The 24,659-nt window shown below is 52.8% G+C and overlaps 7 protein-coding genes across 7 annotated transcripts; 4 read left to right on the top strand and 3 right to left on the bottom strand.

Annotated features, from left to right (window-relative positions):
* Nucleotides 1-620: 620 nt before the first annotated feature.
* Nucleotides 621-5,616, bottom strand: PG997_007674 (uncharacterized protein; the record flags this gene model as incomplete). Its single annotated transcript, XM_066811989.1, has 16 exons — nucleotides 621-1,005; nucleotides 1,063-1,605; nucleotides 1,658-1,823; nucleotides 1,875-1,939; nucleotides 1,992-2,042; nucleotides 2,100-2,171; nucleotides 2,220-2,343; nucleotides 2,398-2,736; nucleotides 2,795-2,960; nucleotides 3,019-3,192; nucleotides 3,253-4,034; nucleotides 4,088-4,136; nucleotides 4,183-4,305; nucleotides 4,362-4,633; nucleotides 4,786-5,323; nucleotides 5,398-5,616. The coding sequence occupies 16 exons, from the start codon at nucleotides 5,614-5,616 to the stop codon at nucleotides 621-623; spliced, it is 4,068 nt and encodes a 1,355-aa protein (XP_066667331.1).
* A 1,238-nt stretch (nucleotides 5,617-6,854) lies between these two features.
* On the top strand, nucleotides 6,855-7,913 carry PG997_007673 (uncharacterized protein; the record flags this gene model as incomplete). The annotated part of the gene is made up of 2 exons (XM_066811988.1): nucleotides 6,855-7,001; nucleotides 7,074-7,913. 2 exons carry the CDS (start codon nucleotides 6,855-6,857, stop codon nucleotides 7,911-7,913), a joined length of 987 nt encoding a protein of 328 aa, XP_066667330.1.
* An 861-nt stretch (nucleotides 7,914-8,774) lies between these two features.
* Nucleotides 8,775-9,686, top strand: PG997_007672 (gated mechanosensitive channel; the record flags this gene model as incomplete). Its single annotated transcript, XM_066811987.1, has 3 exons — nucleotides 8,775-8,905; nucleotides 9,108-9,308; nucleotides 9,407-9,686. The coding sequence occupies 3 exons, from the start codon at nucleotides 8,775-8,777 to the stop codon at nucleotides 9,684-9,686; spliced, it is 612 nt and encodes a 203-aa protein (XP_066667329.1).
* A 415-nt stretch (nucleotides 9,687-10,101) lies between these two features.
* Nucleotides 10,102-10,995, bottom strand: PG997_007671 (uncharacterized protein; the record flags this gene model as incomplete). Its single annotated transcript, XM_066811986.1, has 1 exon — nucleotides 10,102-10,995. The coding sequence occupies one exon, from the start codon at nucleotides 10,993-10,995 to the stop codon at nucleotides 10,102-10,104; it is 894 nt and encodes a 297-aa protein (XP_066667328.1).
* A 627-nt stretch (nucleotides 10,996-11,622) lies between these two features.
* On the bottom strand, nucleotides 11,623-12,871 carry PG997_007670 (uncharacterized protein; the record flags this gene model as incomplete). The annotated part of the gene is made up of 3 exons (XM_066811985.1): nucleotides 11,623-12,472; nucleotides 12,532-12,793; nucleotides 12,859-12,871. The coding sequence occupies 3 exons, from the start codon at nucleotides 12,869-12,871 to the stop codon at nucleotides 11,623-11,625; spliced, it is 1,125 nt and encodes a 374-aa protein (XP_066667327.1).
* A 1,173-nt stretch (nucleotides 12,872-14,044) lies between these two features.
* On the top strand, nucleotides 14,045-15,547 carry PG997_007669 (multifunctional folic acid synthesis protein; the record flags this gene model as incomplete). The annotated part of the gene is made up of 2 exons (XM_066811984.1): nucleotides 14,045-14,308; nucleotides 14,372-15,547. 2 exons carry the CDS (start codon nucleotides 14,045-14,047, stop codon nucleotides 15,545-15,547), a joined length of 1,440 nt encoding a protein of 479 aa, XP_066667326.1.
* Nucleotides 15,548-16,096: 549 nt separating this feature from the next.
* PG997_007668 (uncharacterized protein) lies at nucleotides 16,097-17,587 on the top strand (the record flags this gene model as incomplete). The annotated part of the gene is made up of 2 exons (XM_066811983.1): nucleotides 16,097-17,437; nucleotides 17,513-17,587. The coding sequence occupies 2 exons, from the start codon at nucleotides 16,097-16,099 to the stop codon at nucleotides 17,585-17,587; spliced, it is 1,416 nt and encodes a 471-aa protein (XP_066667325.1).
* Nucleotides 17,588-24,659: the final 7,072 nt, after the last annotated feature.

The following is a 24,659-nucleotide window of genomic DNA, read 5'->3' as shown; positions in this document are numbered from 1 at the left end:
GGTGAGAGTGCAAATAATGGAAGTCAGGAAGAAAAAGGTAGATGGCCTACATATAGTAAGTTTCGCAGACACTGAGGGCGGGCACCCGACGATATGGATCATAAGTATTGGTGGTCCGAGCTTCAACTGAGTCACTGACGCTCTAGGCAGCTATCAACACTTTCCTACTTGCAACTAGATGTATTCTGAAATGACCAAGCAGTCTGCTCGAAGTATAATATAAACTGTACTCTACAAAATGTCATTGATACCAAGTATATGTAAGTACGCATGACCTACATGTAGCTTGCTGCTCCGGTTGCTTGAGGTATGTAGGGGTTTAACAAATTGCTAGGGTGCTCTCCGTGAGCCGTATCTGGTACTCCACAACTAATTGAAAGGACCTTGGCTCCGAAGTATATCATTCGGCCTCCCCTGCTCGACGACACAACCCTTTTCCAACACCACCACTCGATCAAAGTCAGATATCGTCTGCAATCTATGAGCTACAGCGATAACAGTATGGCCACGAAACTCTTCTCGTAGGAGTTCTCGGACACGTGCTTCAGTAGCCTGGTCAACGCTGCATACGGATATCAATTAGCATTAATGCGACCCAGCAAGTCGTACTGGAAGCTAACTCACCTGCTAGTGGCCTCATCAAGGAGGACCAACCTACCGCAATCCTTCCTTAGGATCGCCCTGGCGAGGAAGAAAAGCTGCCGCTGCCCGTGACTGAGCATCTCCTCGTCAAAATCTGCGTCTAGGCCGCCCTTCTCTTGGATGGCATCCCAGAGGCCCACTTTCGACAAGACGACTATGATCTCTGCGACGGTCGATGACTCATAGGGGTCAATGTTTCGTCGCACGGTGCCAGGCAGGAAGAAGTGGTCTTGCGTGATCGTGATGAGTCGGGACCGTACCTCCTCGCGAGGCAGGGTAGTCAGGTCCAGCCCATCCACCGTGATGGATCCAGCTGAGATGTCGAGCATCCTGACCACGGTGAGGAGCAGAGACGACTTGCCGCTATACTTGGTGTCAACAAGGTAACCTAGAGCCTGATATCAAAATGCTGGACCATACCTTCCGGTTCTCCCTACGATGCCGACCTTCTCTCCAGCCTCGACGGAGATAGTAACATCGTCCAAGGCTTTGTTTAGCCGAACTCCTTCGCCGTAAGAGGCAGAGATACCGCGGATTTCTATCGATCCACGAACGGGCCAATTCTCCGGCACTGGCTGGTTCTCACCCGGCAAGTTCTCATCCTGTGTATCTTCTGTGAATTGCTTGATCCTCGAAACGGCACCTATCGACGTCTCGAGCGATGTCCACCATTGAATCAGCATCTTGGCGGTTTCGGCAAACGTGATGAGTTGTACCAACGACACGCCAGTGAAACCAATGGATACCGTGTCACGCAGTCTGACAGCCAGCCCGACCACGAGAAGAGCGAGGGCGGCTACAATTAGGTCGAGTACCAGAACGAGCCACTGCTGCACCATCAAAAGCAGATAGAATGGCTTTTGGGATCGGTCGACGAGATCATGGTTCAGCTCGGTTGAGGCCCCTTCCCACGAAAAGGCTCGGATAGTGGCGAGACCTGCCAGCGTCTCGATAAATTGTGTGCTAACTGGGTCAGCTTCACTGGTGGCAATCCTATATCAGCGGAATCACTTACTATATAGGGGCCTTTTCCTCCAGGTCCATAAGTCGCAATTGGCGTGATGTTCTCAGGAAAACCTTCTGAAGGCAGTAGATGACTCCGATCAGGACGGGAAAACTGATAGCCAGATACCATGTTGCGGATACGATGAGAACGGCTTGCGCAATGCAAACGAGAAGGCCTGTTCGTCAGCAAATCAAGGCTCGGTAATCTGCCGAGAGTGAAATCTTACTGCTGATGCTCACAAGCATTCCCATTGGCAAGTTATGGTCAAGTTGGCCTAAATCCTGGGAGAATCTGGAATACTTTAGCAACTGCCATAAAAATTGACCAAAGGTGCAAAACTGACTTTGTGGTAATCGATCCGGTATCTTCGGTAGTAAAGAGTGACAATGGTGCCCTATGTATTCATGGGTCAGGTGGTGATTCAGCTTTGTATGGGGGAGAGTTTGCATACCGTACTACTGCATGCAACAATCTGCGATGCATTTCCAGGCCTGATTTCTCAATGATCTTGATGAGCACAAACCTATCCTGCATTAGTACGAGCTCCTGAGGGGAGGGCTACTGGACCTACCAGGTTATAGCAAAGAATGAGATGACCCCGGCGACCTGCAGAGCTGCGTACACACCAAGATAGAGACCGATGCCATTGTTGCCCTCAGCAGCACTAGCATCGGTCCACCATTTGAGCCACACGCCTAGAAACCAGATGAGTTCTATGTTGGCAAAAGAGAGTTGGCATCCTAGCTTACTGGGAAAAGTTTGGAAGAAGGCAGTGGCAACTTCGAGGGCGAGCAGAATGGCAGCAAATGCTACCCCTAGAGATGAGAAGTAGAATCCATAAGCTGCATGGTCACCAAGCTGTCTACGTTTGTCGTTGGGTTTGGCATCTTCAGTAAACTTCTTCGGTGGTGGCTTAGCCGTGGTGTACTCCTTGCTCGCTGTGTCTTCGTCCACGGTGTGCTTGTCAGATGGTGAAAATAGTTTGGTGAATCCAGGGCGAGTCGAGACTTCTGGCAGGGTGCCCATGTCCTCGATGGAACCGTCTTGCCCAAGCATGATAATGAGATCAGCCATGGGCAAATAACAAGCTGTAATGCGGCATTAGTAAAAAGGGAGTGCTGAATGACGGTGATCTACTTCACCTACCGGACTGGGTCGCCAAGATGACAGTGGTGCCCCAGCTTCGGAGCAGGCCTTCGCCAATGCTGAAAAGCCGCGTACAGACTGAATTGGCTGTGCGTTCATCAAGCCCGCTGAATATATCATCAAACAAGGCAATATCCGGCTTCGAATATACAGTTCTCGCAAGCGCCTATTGCCCGCCGTTAAACTGGGTTCTCTCAGAGAGAGCATATGCGAAGCTGACTTACAACTCGCTGCTTTTGCCCACCGCTCAACGATATGCCCTTGCTTCCCACCATGAAATCATCTCCATCGGGTAGTTGTGCGAAATCCTTCTGTAAGTCACAAGCATAAACGACTTGATCGTACAACTCGGCATTATAGGGGCTAAAACCAGTAATGTTCTTCCGTATAGTCCCGTTCTAACAACACTGGTAGTGAGTAACCACCCGATCCTGGGCTACAATGATGGTGCCACTTACCGTTAGCCACGGTGTTTGGTCGCACCACGATAATTTGTGGCTGCTTAATGTGACAGTTCCTGAGGTGAAAGGCACTTCACCGAGCAGTCCCTTCAGTAGCGTACTTTTTCCGGAGGCGACGGGTCCAGCTAAAAGGACGAGTTGGTTCTTCTTCGCGACGAAACTGACGTTATTTATAGCAAACCTGCCGTCATCTGCCCAGCCAAAAGATGAGTTTCGCAGTTGGACGTCGTAGTGCTCCGTTGCATCTAATGGAAGCGTCGCAGGTCTTGTTTGCATAGTTGCGAGTTCCAAACCGTCATTGTGCGCAGATCGCGGTTCGTGCCCTGATGGTACGCGGCCGCTCGACAGAAGACCTTGTGACTGACCCGGGGCTGGTGATGACAAATCCATCCTTCGTCCATCCCGGCGAGGTTGCTTGTTGAGATATTTCTGGATTCGCTCAAAACACGCGAGTGCCGAGAACGTGTCAAAAATCGCCTCCAAGGTGCCGAACAGGGGCGCGGCTAACAAGATGACGAAAGAGAGGGACGAGAATACTCTCGTGGCCTCGAACGTCTGTCCCGTACGGAGGGCTATGATAGCAAAGAAAGCGAAAGTGGCAACCGGGGCCAGAAGGATAGGGATCTGGCCGATGGTGGCAGACAGTGAACTGATTAGACGGAACGGCGCAGCAGCCTTGAACTCATCCGTCCTCATCTGATTGATGGAGTCCGCGAGGCTCTTCGTAAGTCCAGACATCTTGATACCCTTCATGTGGCCCAGCATCTTCGACGTGATTCCTGGTCGAGGATCAGAATAAGTCATTCCGGAATGATTACCCAATAATGCTTACCAACTCGTCGCTGGACCTTCTCGACCCAAGCACCCATAGCCCCCCTGAGCTTTGGGGCTCATGTAGAAAGTAAGCACAAGTGAAAGTAAACACACGATTATGGGAGCTACTGCCGCGGGTCCAATCTGTCGACTCAATAGCCATGTTGCAATGGCAACTTGGACAATGTCAGCCCATATGTCATGAATGAATCTCGCAGCTCTGGCAATTGCTTCAACCTATTAAATATTCAGCAGGGGTCATCATCGCCATATCAGCCTGTGATTAAACCTACATCGGTGCTCATGAGCGTAACAGATGCAGATTCACCAGTAGCAGTGACACTAGTCTCAATGGTTTTTCTATACACCGCGGAGACTAGCATCCCGCGAATCATGGTTGCCATTCGGGACGCTCTATTGTAGTAAAAGGCCGAGGAGACTGCCATGCCGATATAAACGAAGCCGTATGCTGCAACAAGCCCATATCCAATGTTCGCAGGCTCTGAAGTGTTTTGCAGATGAGATAGGAAGCGACTGAGTAACAGCGGTTGACATATGGTGAATGCTAGTAGGACAATTTTAGGCACTACAGTCACAGCAATGGGCCATTGGAGCGTATTGAAGCACACCGTCAGTAGCCTATACTTATTTGATTCGGAGGCTACAATATTTATTAGTGCTTGTCACTTTTGGGTGGAAATAGCTCAAGATACTCACAGCGGTGCCAGTTCTTCCAGAACTTGCCATCCAGCACAGCAGCAGACATGCCTTCTTCTACCGGAAACAAGTCGGTGGGCTTGAGCAACTGCCGGAACCCATTTCCGAGAAGCGAGTTCAGCCACAAAAAGAGCCCCTGGGTATAGATTCCGCTCGTTTCCTCAGGGCTACGGGCGTAGGTTTTGTCGAGGATATACCCACGCTTCTCGGTTGCTTCGAGCACAAGAATGGATGCCTTTAGACCAAACGATGCGGTGGCTACCGCCTGGATAGCCACCGGAAGCTGACTTCGCCATAGTGTTCGAAGAGTAGCGACGTCAAGGATGATAGAGATCAGCAAATACGTGTTTAGTGTAGACGAGGGTTTCACAGATCTGGCGTGCTCGGAATACGAGAGCACGCATGCGAAAAGTGTGGCTATAAACGAGATGCCCGCAGCCGCAATCGCTGGTGAGCGTATTGCTGAGCTCGTCGGAGACCATGTTGCCCAGACAATGCAATAGGCCAATTGCAGAGCAGCAAACGACAAAAGGCCGGCCTACGATACGATCATTTAGTAGGTGAACTGATCACAGGTTCTCCATAACATATCAACATGTGGGATGACCTCACGAGTTTCAAGTGGCGGAGGATGCTTCCCCCGACGACGACAGGGAGTTTGCGCAAGTGGAAGATCCGAAGTGGCGCGACGATGAGCAAAGCAGACGCTGGAAGGATGGTGAAGATATATTGCTCGAAAGATAAGGTGAAGTCAAAGTCGTCCCGGCATCCTTGGACGGTCGGCCCAGACCAGCCGTCGTTAGTCAGTGCACAATTGGCCGTCGCATTCATTTTGATCCAATTGCCCAATGAATGAATACCGGCATGTGGTTTCAAGAAGAATAGCTAAGTCGAGTCATTGAGGCTTGAAGATATCTGCGAGTATAGAAGCATGCAAGGTGGCTGCCTGCCTATTTTCGATAAGCAGATCCGGGAATTGTCACATCCAATACGAAGTAGGATTGGACATATTGCATTAAGCGAACAGCGATGAGTTTCTCACTCGGATCGTTATCGCAGCTTGGCAGCTGAGCCAGACTCACGGTCGTAGGTACGAATGATAAACAGATACCTAAAGTACCTTCCTACTTAGGTAAGTAATCCAATCTCCAACACAGCCTGATAAACAGAGTGACTATAAGGTCGTGTATTTCTACTGATCAGTTTCTAGTACTGCAGTGCCCTCGCGAAATATGATGAACCTGATACCTGACTCAAATTCTACGAGACGCTGGCGCTTCCGCACACTAACCGTGAAATCGGGGAACGTGCGGGCCGAATACCAGTCAGGTTCTGCAATCGACTTATCAAATAATGAAAGCTCATCCGCGTTTCTTTCTTTGCTCTCAGCCGAACATTACTATTTGTACGCCGCGCTTTGGTCGGGCTCGAATCATCAGAAGCGATGCTTAAATAGCATCGTCCGGTGAATGTCCAGATGCAGGTGGTAGATGGTTTCAAGTGGACGCCAAGCTTTGATGACGTTTGGCTCTGGATCTCTAGATCAGCGTGGCTGGGTCCGGGGTAGACAGGATTCTGGCAAATTGCCATGCCCACCCCTGAATACCGTGATGACGCAGCGCCTGTCCAAGGCCAATCAGATTTCGCAGAAAGGCCATTTCGTGTTCGTCCCTAGCCTGACTTCTGGCCTGCCGGCCTGCCACGAACGACATCAGCAAGCCTAGGTCCTGACTGAGTGGGTTCCCAGTGTCTTGGACTAGGGTCTCAAAGGAAAGTGGGTGGTGGGCAAGCACCTTTCCCTTTCCGCATTGCATCATGGCAAGATGGGCTTGCTGTTGCTGACCTGGATTCCCAACCTGTTGGTTGGGCTGGACGCAGGCTGGTTATATATCCACACCACGCTCCTTTGTTCGTACGAAGCGTGCAAGTATTTATGCGTAAGGCTGCATCTGCTCTGGACTCTCGCAACTGACGTTCACCTTATATCAGCTTGAAGCGTCGTCTCGAAACCTTATCCAACACTTACTTATTTACTTATACTTATCTAATTTTTAACTCAAGTTTCCAAAATGCGCTCCCGGGGACTTAACAAATCCACGGGCCGGGCCTTCGTGCTATGCCCTTTACTATTCTCGGCAGCGGCCTTCGCACTCGCATTGGTGGCGTTGTTTGCCGGTTCAAAGCCTGGTCAAATGGAGGATTACCATATCATCTCCGTAAGTCTGCAATCTGACATGTTGTTTGTTGCCCCGCGCCTTTGGGTACTAATACTGACGATGACTGAGTAGATCAACATGTCCAACTTTGGTCACGACCTGGTCCCAACACCGACCAGTGGAGGCTCAGATCCGACTTCGACCGATAATGGAGGCATCAGTGGCTTCTTCAGCAGTGTCGTAGCGACCATTGAGTCGTCCGTCTCGGACGAGCTGAACAAGATCAGCAACGACATCGCAGATAAGCTCTCGGCCGAGATTGGCATCTCGCAATGGTACTCTCTGCACGTTATGAATGCTTGCGAGGGCAACTACGCACCCAACGCCACGTCGCCCGGTGCCTGGTTCAACCAGACCAACTGTACCGCGCAGGAGGCCGGTTTCCAGTTCAACCTGTCGTCCGTACTCGATCGTGAGATCGAAGTGGGGCCTCTCGATCTCAACCCTGCCGATCTCAAGATCCCTGAAGGTATCCAGGAGGCGATCAACTATTTGAACGGTTTCCTCCTGGCCATCTTCGTCCTCTACGTGATCGGCATCGGCTTTTCTGGAATCGTGTTCCTTCTCTGCATCGGGGCCCTCACTATCGGCCCTAGCACCTTGTTCTCCGTGGCCAGCGCGATTACCGCCACGTTGGCCGCCCTAGCTCTTGGCATCGCCAGTGCCATTTCGACTGCCATCGCCAAGAAGGGCGCGTCCGAGATCAAAGACAAGGGCGACGACGTGGGCATCTCTGCAAGGGCGGGCGGGAAGTTCATGATCATCACCTGGGTGGCGTTCGGGTCCATCGTCGTAGCCCTGATCTCCTGGATCGGCATCTGGCTGAAGAACCGACGGAGCGGTGTTCCTAGAAAGCAGCGCAGGAGTGACAAGGAGCGTGCGAGCTACGACGCGCATGCATCTCGGGTGTAAACCTCACCCGAGCGACGAAGAGTAACGAGTTTAATGAAGCGGGTCGCTAGGAAGACCCTGACGAATCTAGATTGTTATCTGGTTTGGAGCTTGTTGTTGGTGAGGCGGTAATTGCGAAGTTGGGTACGGAATCTCACGAGGCGGATGCTACTGGTCTGGGCACAAACATGGTCCATGATGTTTGACGATTTTATTAACATTTTTATACCCTGATCTGCTTTTCAAATTTCTCTACTTATAGTCCTCAGTCTCTAGAAGACTTACCACTAGAAGCTAGCTCACGCGAAATTAATTATTCATACATGTTTAGTCGCGACAGCTTCCCCCGAGATGTGTGTGGCTGTCTCGGTCAGCTCTGCCAGCGGCGTGGATCGTGGATCGACAACGTTGATCGTCGTCACAACAAGCCCAATGCGCGAGCTGACCAAAATCCCACAACGACCCACGTTGGGTACCTACCACTTGAAGATTTGGATATCAAATACTTGACCAGCGAATCAACATCTGGACCAAACAATGAATACTAATCATCAACTTATCTAACCGTGGCCAGCATCTGTTATCGCGGCAAGCGTCAGTGTCCAAGCCGCCGGTTCCTGCACTATTAAGGAGCCCCAGAGGTCGCACTTGTCCGCTGTTGGGATGAACTGGTCCCACACTGCGCGCCGCCGTCAGTTCCACCGCTGGAATCTGCCGGGCAGATAAAAGCGACGTTGGGCGTGCCGGGAGAAAAACAGTCTCTTCATTCTTTGAGTCTTCTTCGCTCTCGCCGGAGCACCTGACTTGGTCGACTTTTTGAGCGTCGTTGTTTCGTCCGGAGAGAAAATACCTGTATTCGATCCGACGGCCTCGGTACACAGAATGCCTCGTTTGGACGACGATGAGCGCACCCAGCTTCTCGAGCGAGGCGAGGAACATGCCCGCCGTCTTTTCCATGATTTCGTAGACTTTGCCTTCAATGGAAACATATTGGAGATAGCAGTCGGTTTGATGTTAGTATTCCTCTGTTCTTACCTGCCATTCGTCCAAATTTCGACGATAGCTCCCCCACCCAATGGAATTGCTTTCCGGCCGGTGCCATGCTCCTATAGCTGGCAGTGATATAGCAACGTATCAAATCATGATGTTATTCATAAGCATCAACAACTTAAGGAGGGGGTTTGCTGACCGGTAGACTGGCCGATCATAATATAGCCTCGCGTCGGCCTTCACCGAGCTCACCACCTCCTTCGTCAGCGATATCCTGCTTCCGCCCATCGCGGTCATCCTGCCCCTCAACCGCAACATAGACGAAAAGTTCGCCGTGCTCAAGGCCGGTCCCAAGTACGGCGACTTGGACGGCTACACCACGTTAGCCCAAGCACAGCTCGACGGCGCCGTGGTCCTGGCCTATGGGTAAGAGCCGAAGCCGTCTTCTCCATCTCCCTCTCCCTCTCCCCACTCTTGGCTGTACTGGAGGAGAAGCACATGAACTGACTGTATCTTCTTGGCAGCGTCTTCATAAATAAATGCGTCAATTTCCTCGGCGTCGGGTTGTCGCTGTACCTTCTGGCTCGCGTCTACCAGTGCATTTCCCCTGAGCCGATCATCAAGCACACTGTCAAATGCCGTTACTGCAAGAAAGAAATTAGCGACAAGGTAGAGTGCTATACTTATAGTTTTAGACTTACTGTGTCAGAGAACACGATGAAACTAATCAGTGTGTATATGCAGGCGGTGCGGTGTGTCAATTGTACTAGTTGGTTGGATGGTCGTGAGGAGAGGATGCATTGATGTTAACCTAACCGATGCGTACCGACAGAGTGAAAGCCTGAGAAAAGAGTCACCCCTTTTCATACTACCAGTGGGCATTATAGAGTACCCCTGACGCAGCCTAGAATCATGAATGAAGTATAGAAGAGCGCTGTTAGTGAGTCAGCGGAGATAAGCAGAGTCACGGGTTGATTATTTTGGAGATTGGGGGAAGCCTATCACACAAATAGAGATAGATCAATGGTAGGCAGATTTCTTCTCATTCTCCTTGCACATCTATGGTAATGTATAGCTCATCACGATGGTGACTCATCATCCCCTCGTTTCAGGGTGTTCCCGCCAAACAAACTTCAAAACGCTAGCCAACGCCTTAACTTGGTCCAATATCACTTTTTTCTCATCTAATAACTCCGTAACTCGAATGTAGTTCCGTGCTTTAGCGGCCAGCCAGTACGTTGAGCACACCACCGTCAACAGCAATGATCTCGCCGTTGACGTACTGGTTCTTGGCCAAATAGAGGACCGTCATGCCCATCTCCTCCTCGCGACCGGCGCGCATGAGCGGGACGTGCTGCTTGTCCTGGATCTTCTCGGGCGGGAGGTGGCTCTTCTGGTTCTCGTCGCTCTCCTTGGCCGTCATCTCCGACGGGAAGTAGCCGGGCGCAATCGAGTTGACGCGGATGCCGGCCTTCTGGAACTCGGCCGACATGAGCTTCGAGAGGTGCACCGTGGCGCCCTTGGCGGCGTTGTAGCTGAAGTGGCCCTGCGCGTGGCGCATCAGGCCGGACATGGAGCTGGTGGTAATCACGCTGGGCGCGAAGGGCTCGAGGGGCCCGCCCTTGAGGCGCGTGCCGGCCTGCAGCAGCGGCAGGAAGGCGACCGTCGTGAAGTAGACCGACGTCACATCGACCTCGAACGTCTGGCCCCACTGCTCGACCGACTCGTTCTCCCAAAGCTGCTTCTTGAGCTCCTCGGCGTCCTCGGACTTGGGCTCCGCCTTGGGGCCCGACACGCCGGCGTTGCAAATGAGCAGGTGGATGTACTTCTCCTTCTCCTGGATCTCGGCCACGAGCTTCTCGAGCTCGTCCTTTTTGGTCACGTCGCAGGGTCCGGCGGGGATGATCTGGCCCTCGCCCTGCGTCGGGGCATGGCTCTCAGCCGCCGACTTCAGCGCCTCCATCCGACGGCCCGTGATGTACACCTTGGCGCCGTTCTGTGCCAGGGCCTGCGCGGCCATGAGGCCAATGCCGCTGCCTCCTCCGGTGATGACGGCGACATAACCCTTGACGCCGAAAAGGTTGTTGACGTCGAAGTTGTGTGTCGCGGCCATGTTGATTGTGATGTTGAAGATGTGAGTGGCTGGGTTGGTTTGGTGTAGAGGTAGTATGTAGGTCTGTGGGAATCTCGAGAAATAAACAGCTTCAGGAAGATCAAATTTCGATCATTGCAAAATAAATGTAGGCATGACGGCATCTCACGACTTTTATGGTTGGCTTGTGTTTGTTGGGGCTTTGCTGATGATGACGTAGAGTATATCAGTGGGTCGCACCTGGAAGCGATCTCTTAGGTAGGAAGGAACTTTTGCTCCTGTCATCGACGATGCGTAATGCTGTCTGTTTCATAAGCAAAGGAAAAGTAAAAGCTAATGTCGTAGATGTACATGTTGGGCGTTCTCGTAGATGATGCAATAATATCCCACTTTGTTCCTCTTTAAAACGCACAGGTGCCATACCATGGTAGCAAGAGCTAAGAAGTGCCCCTCCGCGACGACCACTCGGGATTTTGAGGTGGCGACTTCACAGTTGTGGCTGCAGAACCCATCAATCCAGTACAGTCTGGATAAGTAACTAAATAAAAGATATGTATATACAACATTCAACATATTTGCTGCGCTAAAGCACCAAGGTAATAAATAATCCAAGCCCGAATCTGCCGCCCTGCAAATGTTCGTCTAGTCCTACAGTTTGGCCAGCATCTGGGTGCCCTTGCTCATTGCTGCCGTGGCATCAGTAATGAACTCATCCACAATGGCTTTGGCGCTCTTTTGCTCGTTAACGAGAGCCGAGCACTTGCCCATCAAGTATGGCCGGAACTGCTCCATCAGGTCGTCAACCTCATCGTCGTCGCTGCTCTCGGCTGCTGCTTCCTCAACACCCGGGGGCTTTTCGTCGCTGCCGTTCATGACCTTCTCGAGGTCCGCCTCGTAAGGCAGGATTCCCTTTGCCGTCAGCTCCTTGATCTCACCCCTCCGCTCGTTCTCCCAATTCTCGATGTACGGGTTTGTTCGGACCCGCAGCGGGCGCCCAGTGAAGATGAGGGTTCGGACCGTATCATCAAAGCTGGCGGTCCTGACAGCCTCCTTGTGGGATTCGGGCGCACCAGCCTCGTCAGCAAGGATGAATCGGGTACCAACCCAGACGGCACTGGCGCCCATCATGAGAGAAGCGGCAAGCATGTTGCCGTTGTGGATACCACCTGCCGCAACCACAGTGACTGGCTTCCCCGTCAACGGGCTCTTGGACTTCTTGCAAATCTCTACGCAGGCCGGGATCAGGACAGTGGTGGGGACATCGCCAGTGTGGCCGCCGCCCTCACCGCCTTGAGCGCAGATGATGTCGCACCCAATGTCAAGACATTTCTGCACATGCTTAGGATGTCCAACCATGTTCATATAGTAGATGCCAGCCTTGTGCAAACGGTCGACGACGGCCTTGGGTGGCACGCCAACAGCAGAGACGAAGAGCTTTGCGCCGGACTCGATGATAACGTCGATGAGCTCGTTGAGCTTGCCCTTTGTGTAATCGTAGCTGGGAGACAGAAAAGTTAGCACCCCTGGTATTCTTCGGCACGTTGTAGTACGGCGCACTTTGTTTTTCTCGCATTACCGCCGACCTGGGGCAGCAACAGGTCGATACCAAATGGCGCATTCTTGTCGTTCATGTATGACTTCATCTCGTCGATCTGCTCCTTCAACATTTCGGGGCTGTAACTCATGCCACCAATGACACCGAGTCCACCAGCGTTGGTGACGGCGGCTGCCAGCTTGGGGCCTGCGGCGACGTTCATGCCGGCTAGGAGGATCGGGTGGTTGATCTTGAAAAGATCGGTCACGGCCGTTCGAATCTTCTCTGCATTGCGAACAGCGGTTAGCGGATGCCCAGATTGCGCGACAGGAGTGGGAGCTAAGACGTACGAGGAGACGCCATCTTGAGATATGCGGAAGACCTTCCGGAACTGTTTAACTTTGTCGAGGGTAGGTGGTAGGTGGTTTGGATGTAGAGGTCGTACGTAGATGGGTCAGGTCGGGTTGGGTAAAGCGAAGCGCAGAAGTTTGAAAGAAGATAAATGGGCTCTCCGAATGTCAGGTGGAATGAATAGGGGCCGGCTCTATATAAGGATGGACTTCGCGGCTTTGGTTCCGGGTCCAACGATGCAGCGGAGACAGACGGCTTTGGGAAGGTCGAATCTGGGGAAGGTCGATGGGACCTAGTCGGCTAGGCTTCTGCTGGTGCTGTAGGCCGAGGATCATGCAAGTGGCGTCACAGGCTAACGTTGTTTGCGGTTAGCGATGGCGGCAGCGCAGGCCAGAGCCGGTCAGAGGAGTGCTCAAAGCCCCCACCCAGCCGTCGAGAATGCCGAGGCCCAAGAGGGTGAGGCCCGTGAGGGTGCATGCCGCGTCTCGTACCACGCCAGTCTGGCAATCCCAGGCCCGAATGCGGAAACCTTCAAGGGAGTAAACTTAAGACCGGCCCATATTTTGAAACATCTCATTCGATAAAGTGATGCGATTGCGCTCCTCGGAGATGATGGTTGGTTTCCTGCAGACTACAGACAGCTCTCGGTGGCTTGAAGACGTCCATGGATCCAATTGATCAAAGTTGTCGCGCAAAAGTCATCAACACGGTAAGCAGAACGGCCTCAGGGCCGTTATGACATAGATGTACATCCATCCTAACGACCTAGACAACCTACCTACATCCTAGGTAGGTACTTTAGGTAGTAAGTAAGCATATCGAGCATTTGGAAGCTGCACCCAAAACACTGGACGGAGCTTTTTTCTTTGCTAACGATGAGCGCCCCACACTCGGACCGTCATGGATGCACGCCAAAATCATCCGTGCCAAAGAGGGCCCTCAACCGTCGAATTTTTCGCCCAAGATGCAATTGTGCTTACGATGCCCATGAAGCGTACGCCATTGCTTCCGAGTCAGTAGACATCTAGGGGTTGGCTCACTGGCTGTTTCATTACCCGCACTCTGATGAAGATTCCTGCGTTTCCTCGAGCATGGAGCGCCTGTTCGCGCCGCTTTAGACCCAGACCCCTTGTAACCCCCAGCTTGTTCTCGCGCCCGTCAGGTGTGCGCCTCGCCAAGCTCGCAATGGATCAGGGTGCGCAGAGAAACCATGGCTGTTCGTCTGGAGGTTGCGCCTGCAGTGCTGCCGCCGCTGGTTTGGCGCCTACTCCAAAGCGCAATGCCTACATTGCCCTGGGAAGTAACCTGGGCGATCGCGTGGCCATGATCGAGCAGGCCTGCAAGGAGCTCGACGCCAGGGGCATCAAGGTAAAAAGGACCAGCAGTCTGTGGGAGACCGAGCCTATGTACGTCCTGGATCAAGATAGATTCGTCAATGGAGCCTGCGAGGTGCGTCAACGACCTTCTCTGCCCAACCTTGACAGCCGTGGCTAAAGATAAGTAACCCTCTAGGTCGAGACTGATCTTGAGCCGCTTCCCCTCCTGGACCAACTACAAGATATTGAAAAATCGATGGGGCGCAAAAAGCTCATCGATAAGGGACCGCGGAACATTGACTTGGATGTTCTCCTCTATGAGAATGAGAAGGTTGACCATGAGAGGCTAAAGATTCCGCATATTGGCATCCCTGAGCGGGATTTTGTACTACGACCGTTGGCCGAGCTTATCCCCACGAAAGCTCTCTATCCAGACAGGCCCTGGAGGCTGGTACAGGACTTCCTCAATGACCTCCCGCCGTCGAAAGAGCCACTCTCTACCATGACCCCGATCTGCTCCTCGGTGAAACCATTGACGGCACTCAAGGCGACAAGGAAGACGCAGGTGATGGCCATCTTGAACATTACCCCTGACTCATTCTCGGATGGAGGCGTCCACACGCCGGACTCGCTGAGAGACACCGTCCTCGCGTTCATTCGCGGAGGAGCAACAATGATTGATATCGGTGGTCAATCAAGCTCACCCGGCACGCCCGACATTACCGCAGAAGAAGAAATTAGTCGCGTTCTTCCCGTCATTGAGCTCATTCGCAGTATACCAGAGACTCACGAAGTCGCAATCAGTGTTGATACGTACCGTGCGAGTGTCGCCGAGGCAGCTGTCAAGGCAGGCGCGGACATCGTTAACGACATCTCAGCCGGGCAACTCGACCCCCGTATGCTTTCTACCATGGCACAGTTGGGGAAGACGGTCTGCCTGATGCATATGCGCGGGAACCCCGGCACCATGAGTAAGCTGAACGACTACCCGGATGGGATCGTGCCAACCATTGCCCGGGAGCTTTTGGAACGGGTTGCAGAAGCCGAGGCAGCTGGAATCCGGAGATGGCGCATCATTCTGGACCCCGGTCTGGGATTTGCCAAGGTGGGCGAGCAGAATCTCCACATCTTGCGGCATTTCGACGAACTACGAAGCTGGCCCGGACTTGAAGGGTTCCCGTGGTTGCTGGGCTCAAGCCGGAAGAGCTTCATCGGAAAGATCACTGGGGTCCCACAGCCAATGGACCGCATTTTCGGCACGGCCACAACGGTAGCGGCTGCAGTTCAGGGCGGTGCTGACATTGTGAGGGTGCACGACGTCACCGAGATGGGACAGGTTGTCAAGATGGCCGACGCCATCTGGAGATATTGATGATCTACGGAAACTCGGCATGAAGGATACGTGCTGCCTTGAGTTCATTGCCACCAAACTTTGTGAGAGAAAAGAAAACAAGCCATCTCTTGGATCTCGGACTCTGGTATCAAACTGGAAGCCTCGAGGCATTGCAAAATTTGTTGGCCGTTTCTTGAATATAGTATAGTGCCCATTCAACATCGGTAAATCCTCTAGGGCAACCACCACCCATGGCGATACAGCAACTACATGGATTTATGTTCAAAATATAGGTAGTAGTGGGGAGTGATCCGGAAAAGATGCTGCCATTCTGAATTCAATTGAGAACTCATTTGTTAAGGTGCTTGATTACTTGGACAATAAACTAGATCGTAACTATCGTGCGCCTTAGCGGTATCGATGACGTAAAGGCTAGGGGGACGTGACGATCCACCAGATAGACTAGATAGGTATATTTCATACCTACCACTACAGACACGGTCACCAAATTCAACCTGAACATCAACCGACCACTACTGAAGGCCATCCAACATCCGAAATCACGGGGCCTTCCAATCAAAGACTACAATGGCACCAAGCGGACTGCACGAGTCCTTTGTCGGGGCCATTCAAGCCAGTCTTTCGGTCCTGGTCATCATCGCCTGTGGTGTCGTCACGGCACGATGCAAGATTCTTGATGCCCATAACTCGAAGCCGCTGTCCAAGTTGTGCGTGCGCATCTTTCTGCCGGCGCTGCTCCTCACCAAGGTTGGGTCCGACTTGGAGCCTGGCTCGGCGGGCCGGTATGGCATCGTCTTGCTCTGGGCGCTGGCATGCCACCTGCTGTCGTTCCTGATCGGCCTGTTCGCGCACCACGTGCTCGACATGCCAGACTGGACCATCGTCGCCGTCATGTTCAATAACTCGACGAGCTACCCGCTGTTGCTGATCGGGGCGCTGGCCGACTCCGGTGTCCTCAAACTGCTGACTTCGGCCACCGGCGGCGGCGGCGAGTCTGCCAGCCAGGCCTTAGAGCACGCAGAGGCTTACTTGCTCGTCTTTTCGACCGTTTCGAATTGCCTGACCTTTGCGGTGGGCCCGCGTCTAATCGACACGGAACACGCCCCAGAAGAACACGAGGGCAAGGACATGGACGGCGGCGGAGACGATGACCCCAACGAGGGGGACACGCTGCCAAACGAAGAGAGCGCGCTCCTGCACCCAGCCGACGCGCTACGCTCCGTGAACCCGTTCTCCTCCTCACCCTCGTCGAGCACGTCCATCTTCCTGTCCAAGAAGGCGGCCAGGGCCTCGGGATCCGACGCCCCCTTAAGCAGGCCGCCGAGGAGGCGGGTGACTCTAGTCACCCGCAAGCAGTGGGCCAAGATCGGCCCGCACGCCCGGTGGTGGCTCACCCTCGCTTCCGACTTCTTCAACGCGCCGCTCCTCGGCGCCCTCCTCGGCGCCACCATCGGTATGGTGCCGGCCCTGCATCGCGCCTTCTTCGACGACCCGGCTGAGGGCGGCATCTTGACCGCTTGGCTCACTTCGCCCCTGAAAAGGATTGGTAGCGTATTCGTTCCCGTACCCGTCCTGCTTGCGGGCGTGTCGCTATACTCGTCCCTCCAGAAGACGAAGAGCAGCGGCAGCAGCAGGAATGGCCAGGGCCAGGCCAACAAGACCGACTCAAAGCTCCCAAAGGCCACGCTATGCTTCATCTTGTTTGTGCGGTTTATCCTTTGGACTGGCGTGTCGATAGGAATCGTCTACGGGCTCGCGTCCCATACGAGTTTGCTTGGGGACGACCCCATGCTCCGGTTCGCCATGATGCTCATGCCCGTGGGCCCACCGGCGACCAAGTTGATCGCCATGGTCCAGGTAAGCGGCGCCGACGAGGGCGAGGAGGCTTCCATTGCGAAGCTGCTTACGGTAAGTTTAACAATAAAACGAAAACACTACCCTATTCTGTGCGCGGGGCGCTGTTTCTAACGAGCCAACTCGCAGATATCATACCTCATATCACCGATCCTGTCCTTCACTGTGGTAGGCGGCCTCATGGCCAGCCAAGCCTCCTTGTAGGCCGAGCTGACATGGTTCTACTGGGAATTATAGAGGTATAGACACTGGGAAAACACCACAATTGTATTCACATTATAAAGCACTCTAGAGTATACAGGATAGAAGGAGATAAAAGCATAATGTTTCTTCACGCAATCGAACAGATAAATAGGCATATTAAACAATACAAACAGTCATATTCCAGATAACCGTTAACACGTTTATGTTATGGTTACTTTAAGAGGCAATCGCATCTCGAAGGCAAATAATGAATGATCATGTTCATGTTGAGGACGGCATAGTGGCTCCAGTCGGTGTGTCCTTCAACCAGGTCTCTGGCCTCGAGGTGATCTATGATCTAGTAGTAGTCGGGGGAGGACAGGAGGCCCGAGTCCATCATTCAAAAGGATACGCTCAGTATGCCAGCCTCGCCATACAATAGATGCATGGCAAATCATGGGCCGCGCCACGAGCGGCATATTGTCCGAACCGACTTGCAGTGCAGTCAAACATGGATGGACGAATATCAGAGGTAGACTACCGTTCAGGCATGCTAGAGTATTACGGTATACTTGGCTAGGGCGGCGCTTGTAGCCCTGTCTTTGACCAGCGCAGATGATTGCAAGTCCCGAGCCTCAGTCAGTCAAACTTCATCGAGGGCAAGATGGGGCGGGCGGCATTGCCGGATTCCCACACCTCTCCAACCCAACTCTTCGCTGCAAGAAGAAGAACGCAAGAGAAGAGATGGTAAACAAGCATCGGGTGGCTCGCCAAGAGAAGAGGGAATGCTTCTCTCGGTCGACCAATCATTTTACGTTCTCTAGCTCGACTCCTCGCAAACTCCTTCTTGCAGGTTTCTTTATTTGTTAGAGGAAGAGAGAGAGTGTGTGTGTGAGCGAGGGAGCAAGCGAGGGAGGTCTTTGCTGTTTCGGCGTCTACCCGTCCACTGAGCGAGAAGGGCCTTGTCTTTGTTTGCTATCCCCTTAGTTCTTTTTTCCCCCTCCCCTTCTCTTCGGGACCGCGTCATCTTCCCGAGACACACACGCTTACACGCACCGTCCGCTTCCTGCTTCTACTTCTTTCTCTCTTGTACACATAGTCCCCAATAAATAAACAGCCAGCAGTAGCGAGTAGCGAGTAGCGCGCGCCTTGTAGCGCACGCACAGTTCCGTTTGGTCGCGCCCCCGCTGAGGTTGTTCGTTGGTTGGCGGGAAAACTGGGGAGGGAGGAGGCATGCTGCTCTCTCGCTGGACCGTTGTTGCTGCTTTTTGTTGGTTTCGGTACCACCGTAGATCGACAGGAGGAGTAAATGAGGGGCTGCTGTTGATGGGTTGATGAGGAAATGCCCAAGAGGTCCATCTCATTCATGCCGTTGTTGCTTTACACGCCCCCCTTCCCCAGAGTAGCGAGTGAGGTAGTGTCACTAATACCAGTACATGTTCCTGAGCTCGATGGAAACCCCGAACCGGACGCTGCGATTGCTTCGTGGAATGCGCTGGGTGGGTCGTAGACTGACCAGGCTTGTCATGTTGGTGGGACAGAGAGGACAGTATCTTTCTTCCGTTTGGTACTTCGTGCACTGTATCACGTTCCTCTTTAGCCCCATGGGTCCCTTTTGAGAAGAGAAAGAGTTCTCGTCATCATGATGAAAGAGGTCGGCCGCCGCCATCGTTGCGACTAAGGGGGCTGGCCCGTCGCTTACCGGAGAGAAGGATTGGTGATGTCGGCAGCATGGTCAGGGGGACTAAGGGGCTTCTTCTATGACAAGGTTTCGGGATGTGATGGCAGCAGCGTTAGAACGTTTATGATGGTGCTTCTTCGGCAAAATTCCCATCAAGTGATGCGGCTAGGACGGACGGGAAGTTGGGGAGTTGGGGGCTCGTCGGCAATTCTTGATCATTGTTTAGCGGCTTCCGAAGCAGGCTTTCTGTCATCATCAGCTACCTAGGTATGTCCATTTACCGGGTTGACGGGATACATCTATATCCCCATTGCTTTCCCCCTATGTGGCTCTCCGTTAACCATTTCGACGTTGGGCAGATCTACGTCCTACATCGTGGTGTTCTCTTGGCAGAAACAAAAGAAGCTGTCTGCCATGCATGCCGTTTTTTGTGCGTGCGCGTGTGTGCTTGTGTCAAGCCAGAACGAACGACCCGCAGGGTCATGTTGGTGTAACCTGGGGGACCCTAACACGTCGGGGTTGATAGGCGTGTGTTCTCGAGCCGGATTTGGACTGGCCATGTCATCTCCTTGTCTCCTGGAGGGTATCTGCCCCAGCGATAGAGGAGTAGCCCAAACAAATACAACAGTTCCGTACTCACCCCCGCCCTTCATCATCGATCATCGATAGGACTAGACTGGATGATTACTGAACATCGAGCGGGGGAACACCGGTCTGAGTAAGCCAGGATTGCCTCGTCCAGGGTGCAAAATCGCCTTGCTTGCTTGCTTGCTGCAGACCGGACTCCGGGGTCATCCCGTACATCTTTGAAAGTCCGACCACACTGGCTTACATACCACTCGTTGGGGAGCCTGTTCAAAGAGCCTGCTCAAGGCGGCTATTGAACCAAGCATAGCCCTGTCTGCGATGCAGACTTGTCTTGTAGCGTATAGATGAGCTGAGATCTCTCCTAGGCATCGGGGTGGCTCATTGACCGAGCAGAACAGCCAGGTGCTATGAGACATGGCGCTGCCAGCGTATCTGTAAGGAACTTTCCAGGTTCTGATAGACACCTAGAGCACATGGCGCAGTCTCTCCTTGCATCCTAGGTCGGGCCATCCCGAATGAGGACACTTACATTTCCGAGACTATATCAGAGATAGAACTCGAAACAGGAGAAATATTCGCGAATGCCTGATTGCCATCGTCGTTGACTTCCCAAGCAAAATCAACTGACTGGTCTTTTGGCGGATACGTCGTTCGCGGGCTGTTTTCTACCCTTGGGCGTGATGAAGCTGTCTGCATAAGAACGACCCAGCTCACGGAAACTTGCGTGTTTGGTCGATTTCAAGTCTTTTTTTAGAAAGGCTAGATGGGACATGTCGTAAGAAAATGGGAGGCCTGACGCGTCCTCTCCCCCTGAATGGAAGCTAGAAAGTTGAATCAACCGGGCATTGGGACTACGATAATGTTGGTCAGGTGGTCGACACCATCATCTAGGCTCGAGGGGAGACCCTTTGAAATGCAAATGCATTCGACGGCACGCAGAAAAACACCTCAACGTGTTTTTGAACGCATATCCAGCACATTGTTTCCTCGCCATGCCTACAAATCTAGGGTTGGTCCTTCGGCGTGGTGGTTAAACTCGCCGCCAGGCCTGATCGCGATACCTCAACCAGGCCCCAGCTGATGAATCTACAAACTGATCGGCCCTTTTAATTCCTGGTCATCCAGGTTGGAGGGCGATCGATTGCATGTCCCTGCAATGTCCTTTTGCCCCAGAAGTGTAGACGAAGAAAGCGCATTTTGGGGCAAGTGGACGTCAGCCCGAGATGATTCTCCTCCGGAGTATCTGAGCTGGAGATATTGATGGAGAATGAGACCCTGCCGGATTCGGAAATGGGAAGCGAACAGATGCGGAAAGTGAGGTCTGAAAGAGCGCTAGCCCCTGTGGGTTGAGATCTTGAGAAACAGTGCTAGGAAATCAACGCTTCAGGTTGAGGCATATGGCCTGATTTCCAGAGACCAGATGCCGGCAGATGGGATACAGGGCACTTCCACTTCTCGTCGCGCATTGCGGTGCAGAGGCTTCTGGCAATGCCAACCAGCTTGCATGCGGGTCTCAAACTCGAACTGCCAGCCCAGTCGACGGCGAGAAACATGCTGCCGGCACGTAGAGGGCGCGACGATAAGTGAAAGCCCACGGCTTTCCTTGGCTGATGGTCGGAAAGAAGGGCAGGTGTTTGTTCCTTTGCTATGGACTTGCTGCATGCATGACTTGAGATGACCTGCTGCCATTGGCCACGGAGCTTTAATTGCAGGGGCCCTCAATCACCTCGACCGCGGCCAGCAGATGCCAATGAGAACGCCTCTCCTTGCAGAAAAGGATGTACTTCGGGTATGACCCTCAGTACCACTACAGCAGAGCCGTGCCGGAATTAACAGATCGATCACCTCTCAAACCTCTGTGTGGTCATGGCCCAGCCTGTTGCACTATGCTGTCAGCAACTCATTGGCTTCTTCGCTTCAGACTCCATCACTCCAGAGCAAGTCGGTCAAGATTTACAGTTTACTAGTGAGCATTGCCTCCGTCACCCTGCAGCTCGAGTGGACACGTAATCATCGCCTGGCTTGATTATGACATTCGGGGGGTTGGTCGGAGGTGAGGTCCAGCTGCTTTCTCGAAGCTATATGTACAGCACCGGAAGGGCCTTTGAAGAGTAGAGAGGGACGACCTTGTCGCTATGCAAAGTGAGCCGCCCAAAACTTCGACGGTTCCTGTATGCATACCGGAGCACGTCTCATCTGTCTCATGTATAGTTTGGTCACTTGCTGTTTCGTAATTTGCAGTGTTTTGGGCTCACCGAGTTCCGCGGGAACAACAGCAAGCCAGGCTCTCTAGACTGGCCAGGGCGGTTCGGGAAGCTGCAGCTTTTGGCGCAGGTGCTGGAAGCCTTGCGTAACCTGAAAAAGCCCTTGGCTGGTTGCATATCGAGTCATTGATCACAAATGACGGTTTTCGCTTGGTCGACTGCTGTGGCAGCCGCCCTGTCGAGAGAAACAGGGCCCGATTGCCCTGGGAGATTCCTGGCCAACAGAAGGACATCGGGTTTGGTGGCCAGCTACCGTCAATGGAAATCCGATGGGAATACTCTGGTACTTGGAACCGGTACCCGGCGCAACAACACAGATTGCTGGCCATCAACTTTTCAATGCACCACCGCTGGGGGGTTTAAGACCAAGCAGGGCTGAAGTCTCAACGTCCAAGTCCCCCACCGAGCGGCTGCCCCCAACAGCATTCTAGATGCAGAGCTGCAAGCCAGTCATCGACCGAGCGTGGGTGAAGAACAAAAGCAAAGTAGGTGGTACGAACCTCGATGGGCAAGCTTCATTATGGTAGGTATGCGTGTCCTCGACCGAAGGCTGTCGCTCGTTGAAGCCACCCCCTCCCCCTCCCCCGGGCATCACATAGCATAGCACATGGTAGGTAGCCTAAGGCAGGTAGTTGGATGGACGGCTGATGGTCTCAGGCGAAGTTGGGCCGCTAGTGAGCCTGAACTTGCAAGAGCATCCGATAAACTCCAGGGCCGTTTCCGAGTGGCAGGAGCTCCCAACGTCCGGCTCCATCCCTCTTTTGCTAGGCGCTCTGGGCGGGCCACATCAGGTGCAGTTATGCACCGGGGGAAGGCTTTTAGTCGAAGGCGAGGCCGAGGCTCTGTCGCCTCAAAGCTTCGCCTTCATGATTTAAGGTTGATGGAAGCGACACCGTGTCAACGACTCAACGTCTGAGTCGACAAAGCTGTCCCATTCCGGCTCGGGTAAGGCGCGCAGGATTTCAAGTCACACCGGTGAGTGCTTGGGCGTCCTCGGCAGCGATTGGCTGGTGCGAAGGCCAAACGGTGCGTGTGGCTACATACTCAGGTTGTATGTGAGTATCTGAAGTATGTAATCAAGGAGGTGAGGGGCTTCCAACCTGGCGCCGTTTCTCTTGTATCACTAATAGGATATTCAACGAGGTCAGTGAGTTAGTTCCCTAACCTAGGCAATTTCCTGAGAGGGAAAGCCCCATTTACCTGATTACCCAAAAGATGTGTATATACCTCTTGCCTAAGTAAGTACTTTACCAAGTTAGCAAGAGGAGAGGTTGATCAAGGCTGGCTGACTTGTATCAATTGATGTACTCAAGACTATCTCCTTCCCTTTTTCTTTCCCCCTCGAATTTAGCTTATTATTGATTCTGCTTCTACGGTAGGTAGTTTCCCCTTTACTAGTAAAAGCTTGGTATGGGAGGACGGACAGAGGAGTTTCTCGGCTTGGCCCGCCTGAGCAGAACATCAATTGTTGAAGTGAGGGGCTCTCTTCCACCATGTACCTACCTAACTCTCAAGTACTTACTTACAGACAGGTATCTAGCTTCACTGTAGGCTGAGACCAGACGTCAGCCAACCCACCTACAGCCCATTCGTAGGTGGGTTGGTGGTTTCTTGCAGTCCCGAACCACACCACCGTGCTTGAAACTTGACAGTTGCCGCTGCTATGTATTTACGCTTTATTAGTAAGTATGTATGTAGTGGGAGGTGTTGTCTTCCGCGACGATTCTCCACTTCCCCATTCCATTGATATATTATAATATATTCCCTATTCCTCTTCGAGATTGGCTCCAGTAACCTCGACCACTTCTCCACACCACAGGCTTCTCCTTGCCTGCCTGTCATGGCCCCTGGCTAGGTTAGGTGCTATGTTCAACCAGGGCGTGAAGATGCCTTTCGACACGTTGAACCCTGGCTCATTTTAGGCCGTTACCATGTGTGACCCCTGCCGTGGCTTGTGCCCATGCATCTCTGACTTGCTTTCTGCACGCGATACTGTAGGATGGATGCTATGTGGTGCCATGTAATGGGATTCGACACTTCACCTGCACACGCACACACATGCACACACCTGCTCGACTTACTACTGAAAAGAAACGAACCAAGCAGCCGTTTCTGGCCTATGGCGTGTACACGATTGAAGACCTAGGTTCGTCAGAGATCAGTCACATCACACAAGATCTGGGACGTCGGCGTGAACGACCCTGCTTATGTGAGCTTCTGGGCCCAGATGCAATGAATGTTGCAGCCAGCACTGAGCAGTTCAAGGCTCAGTCATCGCGATTGAGTTTTTGCCAATAAATGTGCCCTGTGCTGCTGTGCAGTTGAGTCCTTTTCGCCTCATCTGGCAGTAGGCCCAGATTAAACAACGCGGCCCGTTCCGACGCAAAATTGAACTCAAGAACTGCAAGGACTCGCAAACCTTTCCATGGGGGAGGGGGATGGGATGGGGGGCGAGAAGTGGGAGATGGAGACCTCAAACAGAAGAAGAAAGCACACCCATACCCATACCCGTACCGATTACCTACAAAGTAACCTAACCTACCTAAATCTTCCTTGGGGT

This window comes from Apiospora hydei (assembly GCF_038363865.1).
Source record: "Apiospora hydei strain CBS 114990 chromosome Unknown utg000006l_segment0_segment0, whole genome shotgun sequence".
Classification (NCBI taxonomy): domain Eukaryota; kingdom Fungi; phylum Ascomycota; class Sordariomycetes; order Amphisphaeriales; family Apiosporaceae; genus Apiospora; species Apiospora hydei.
This window is presented reverse-complemented; position numbering and strand designations above follow the sequence as displayed.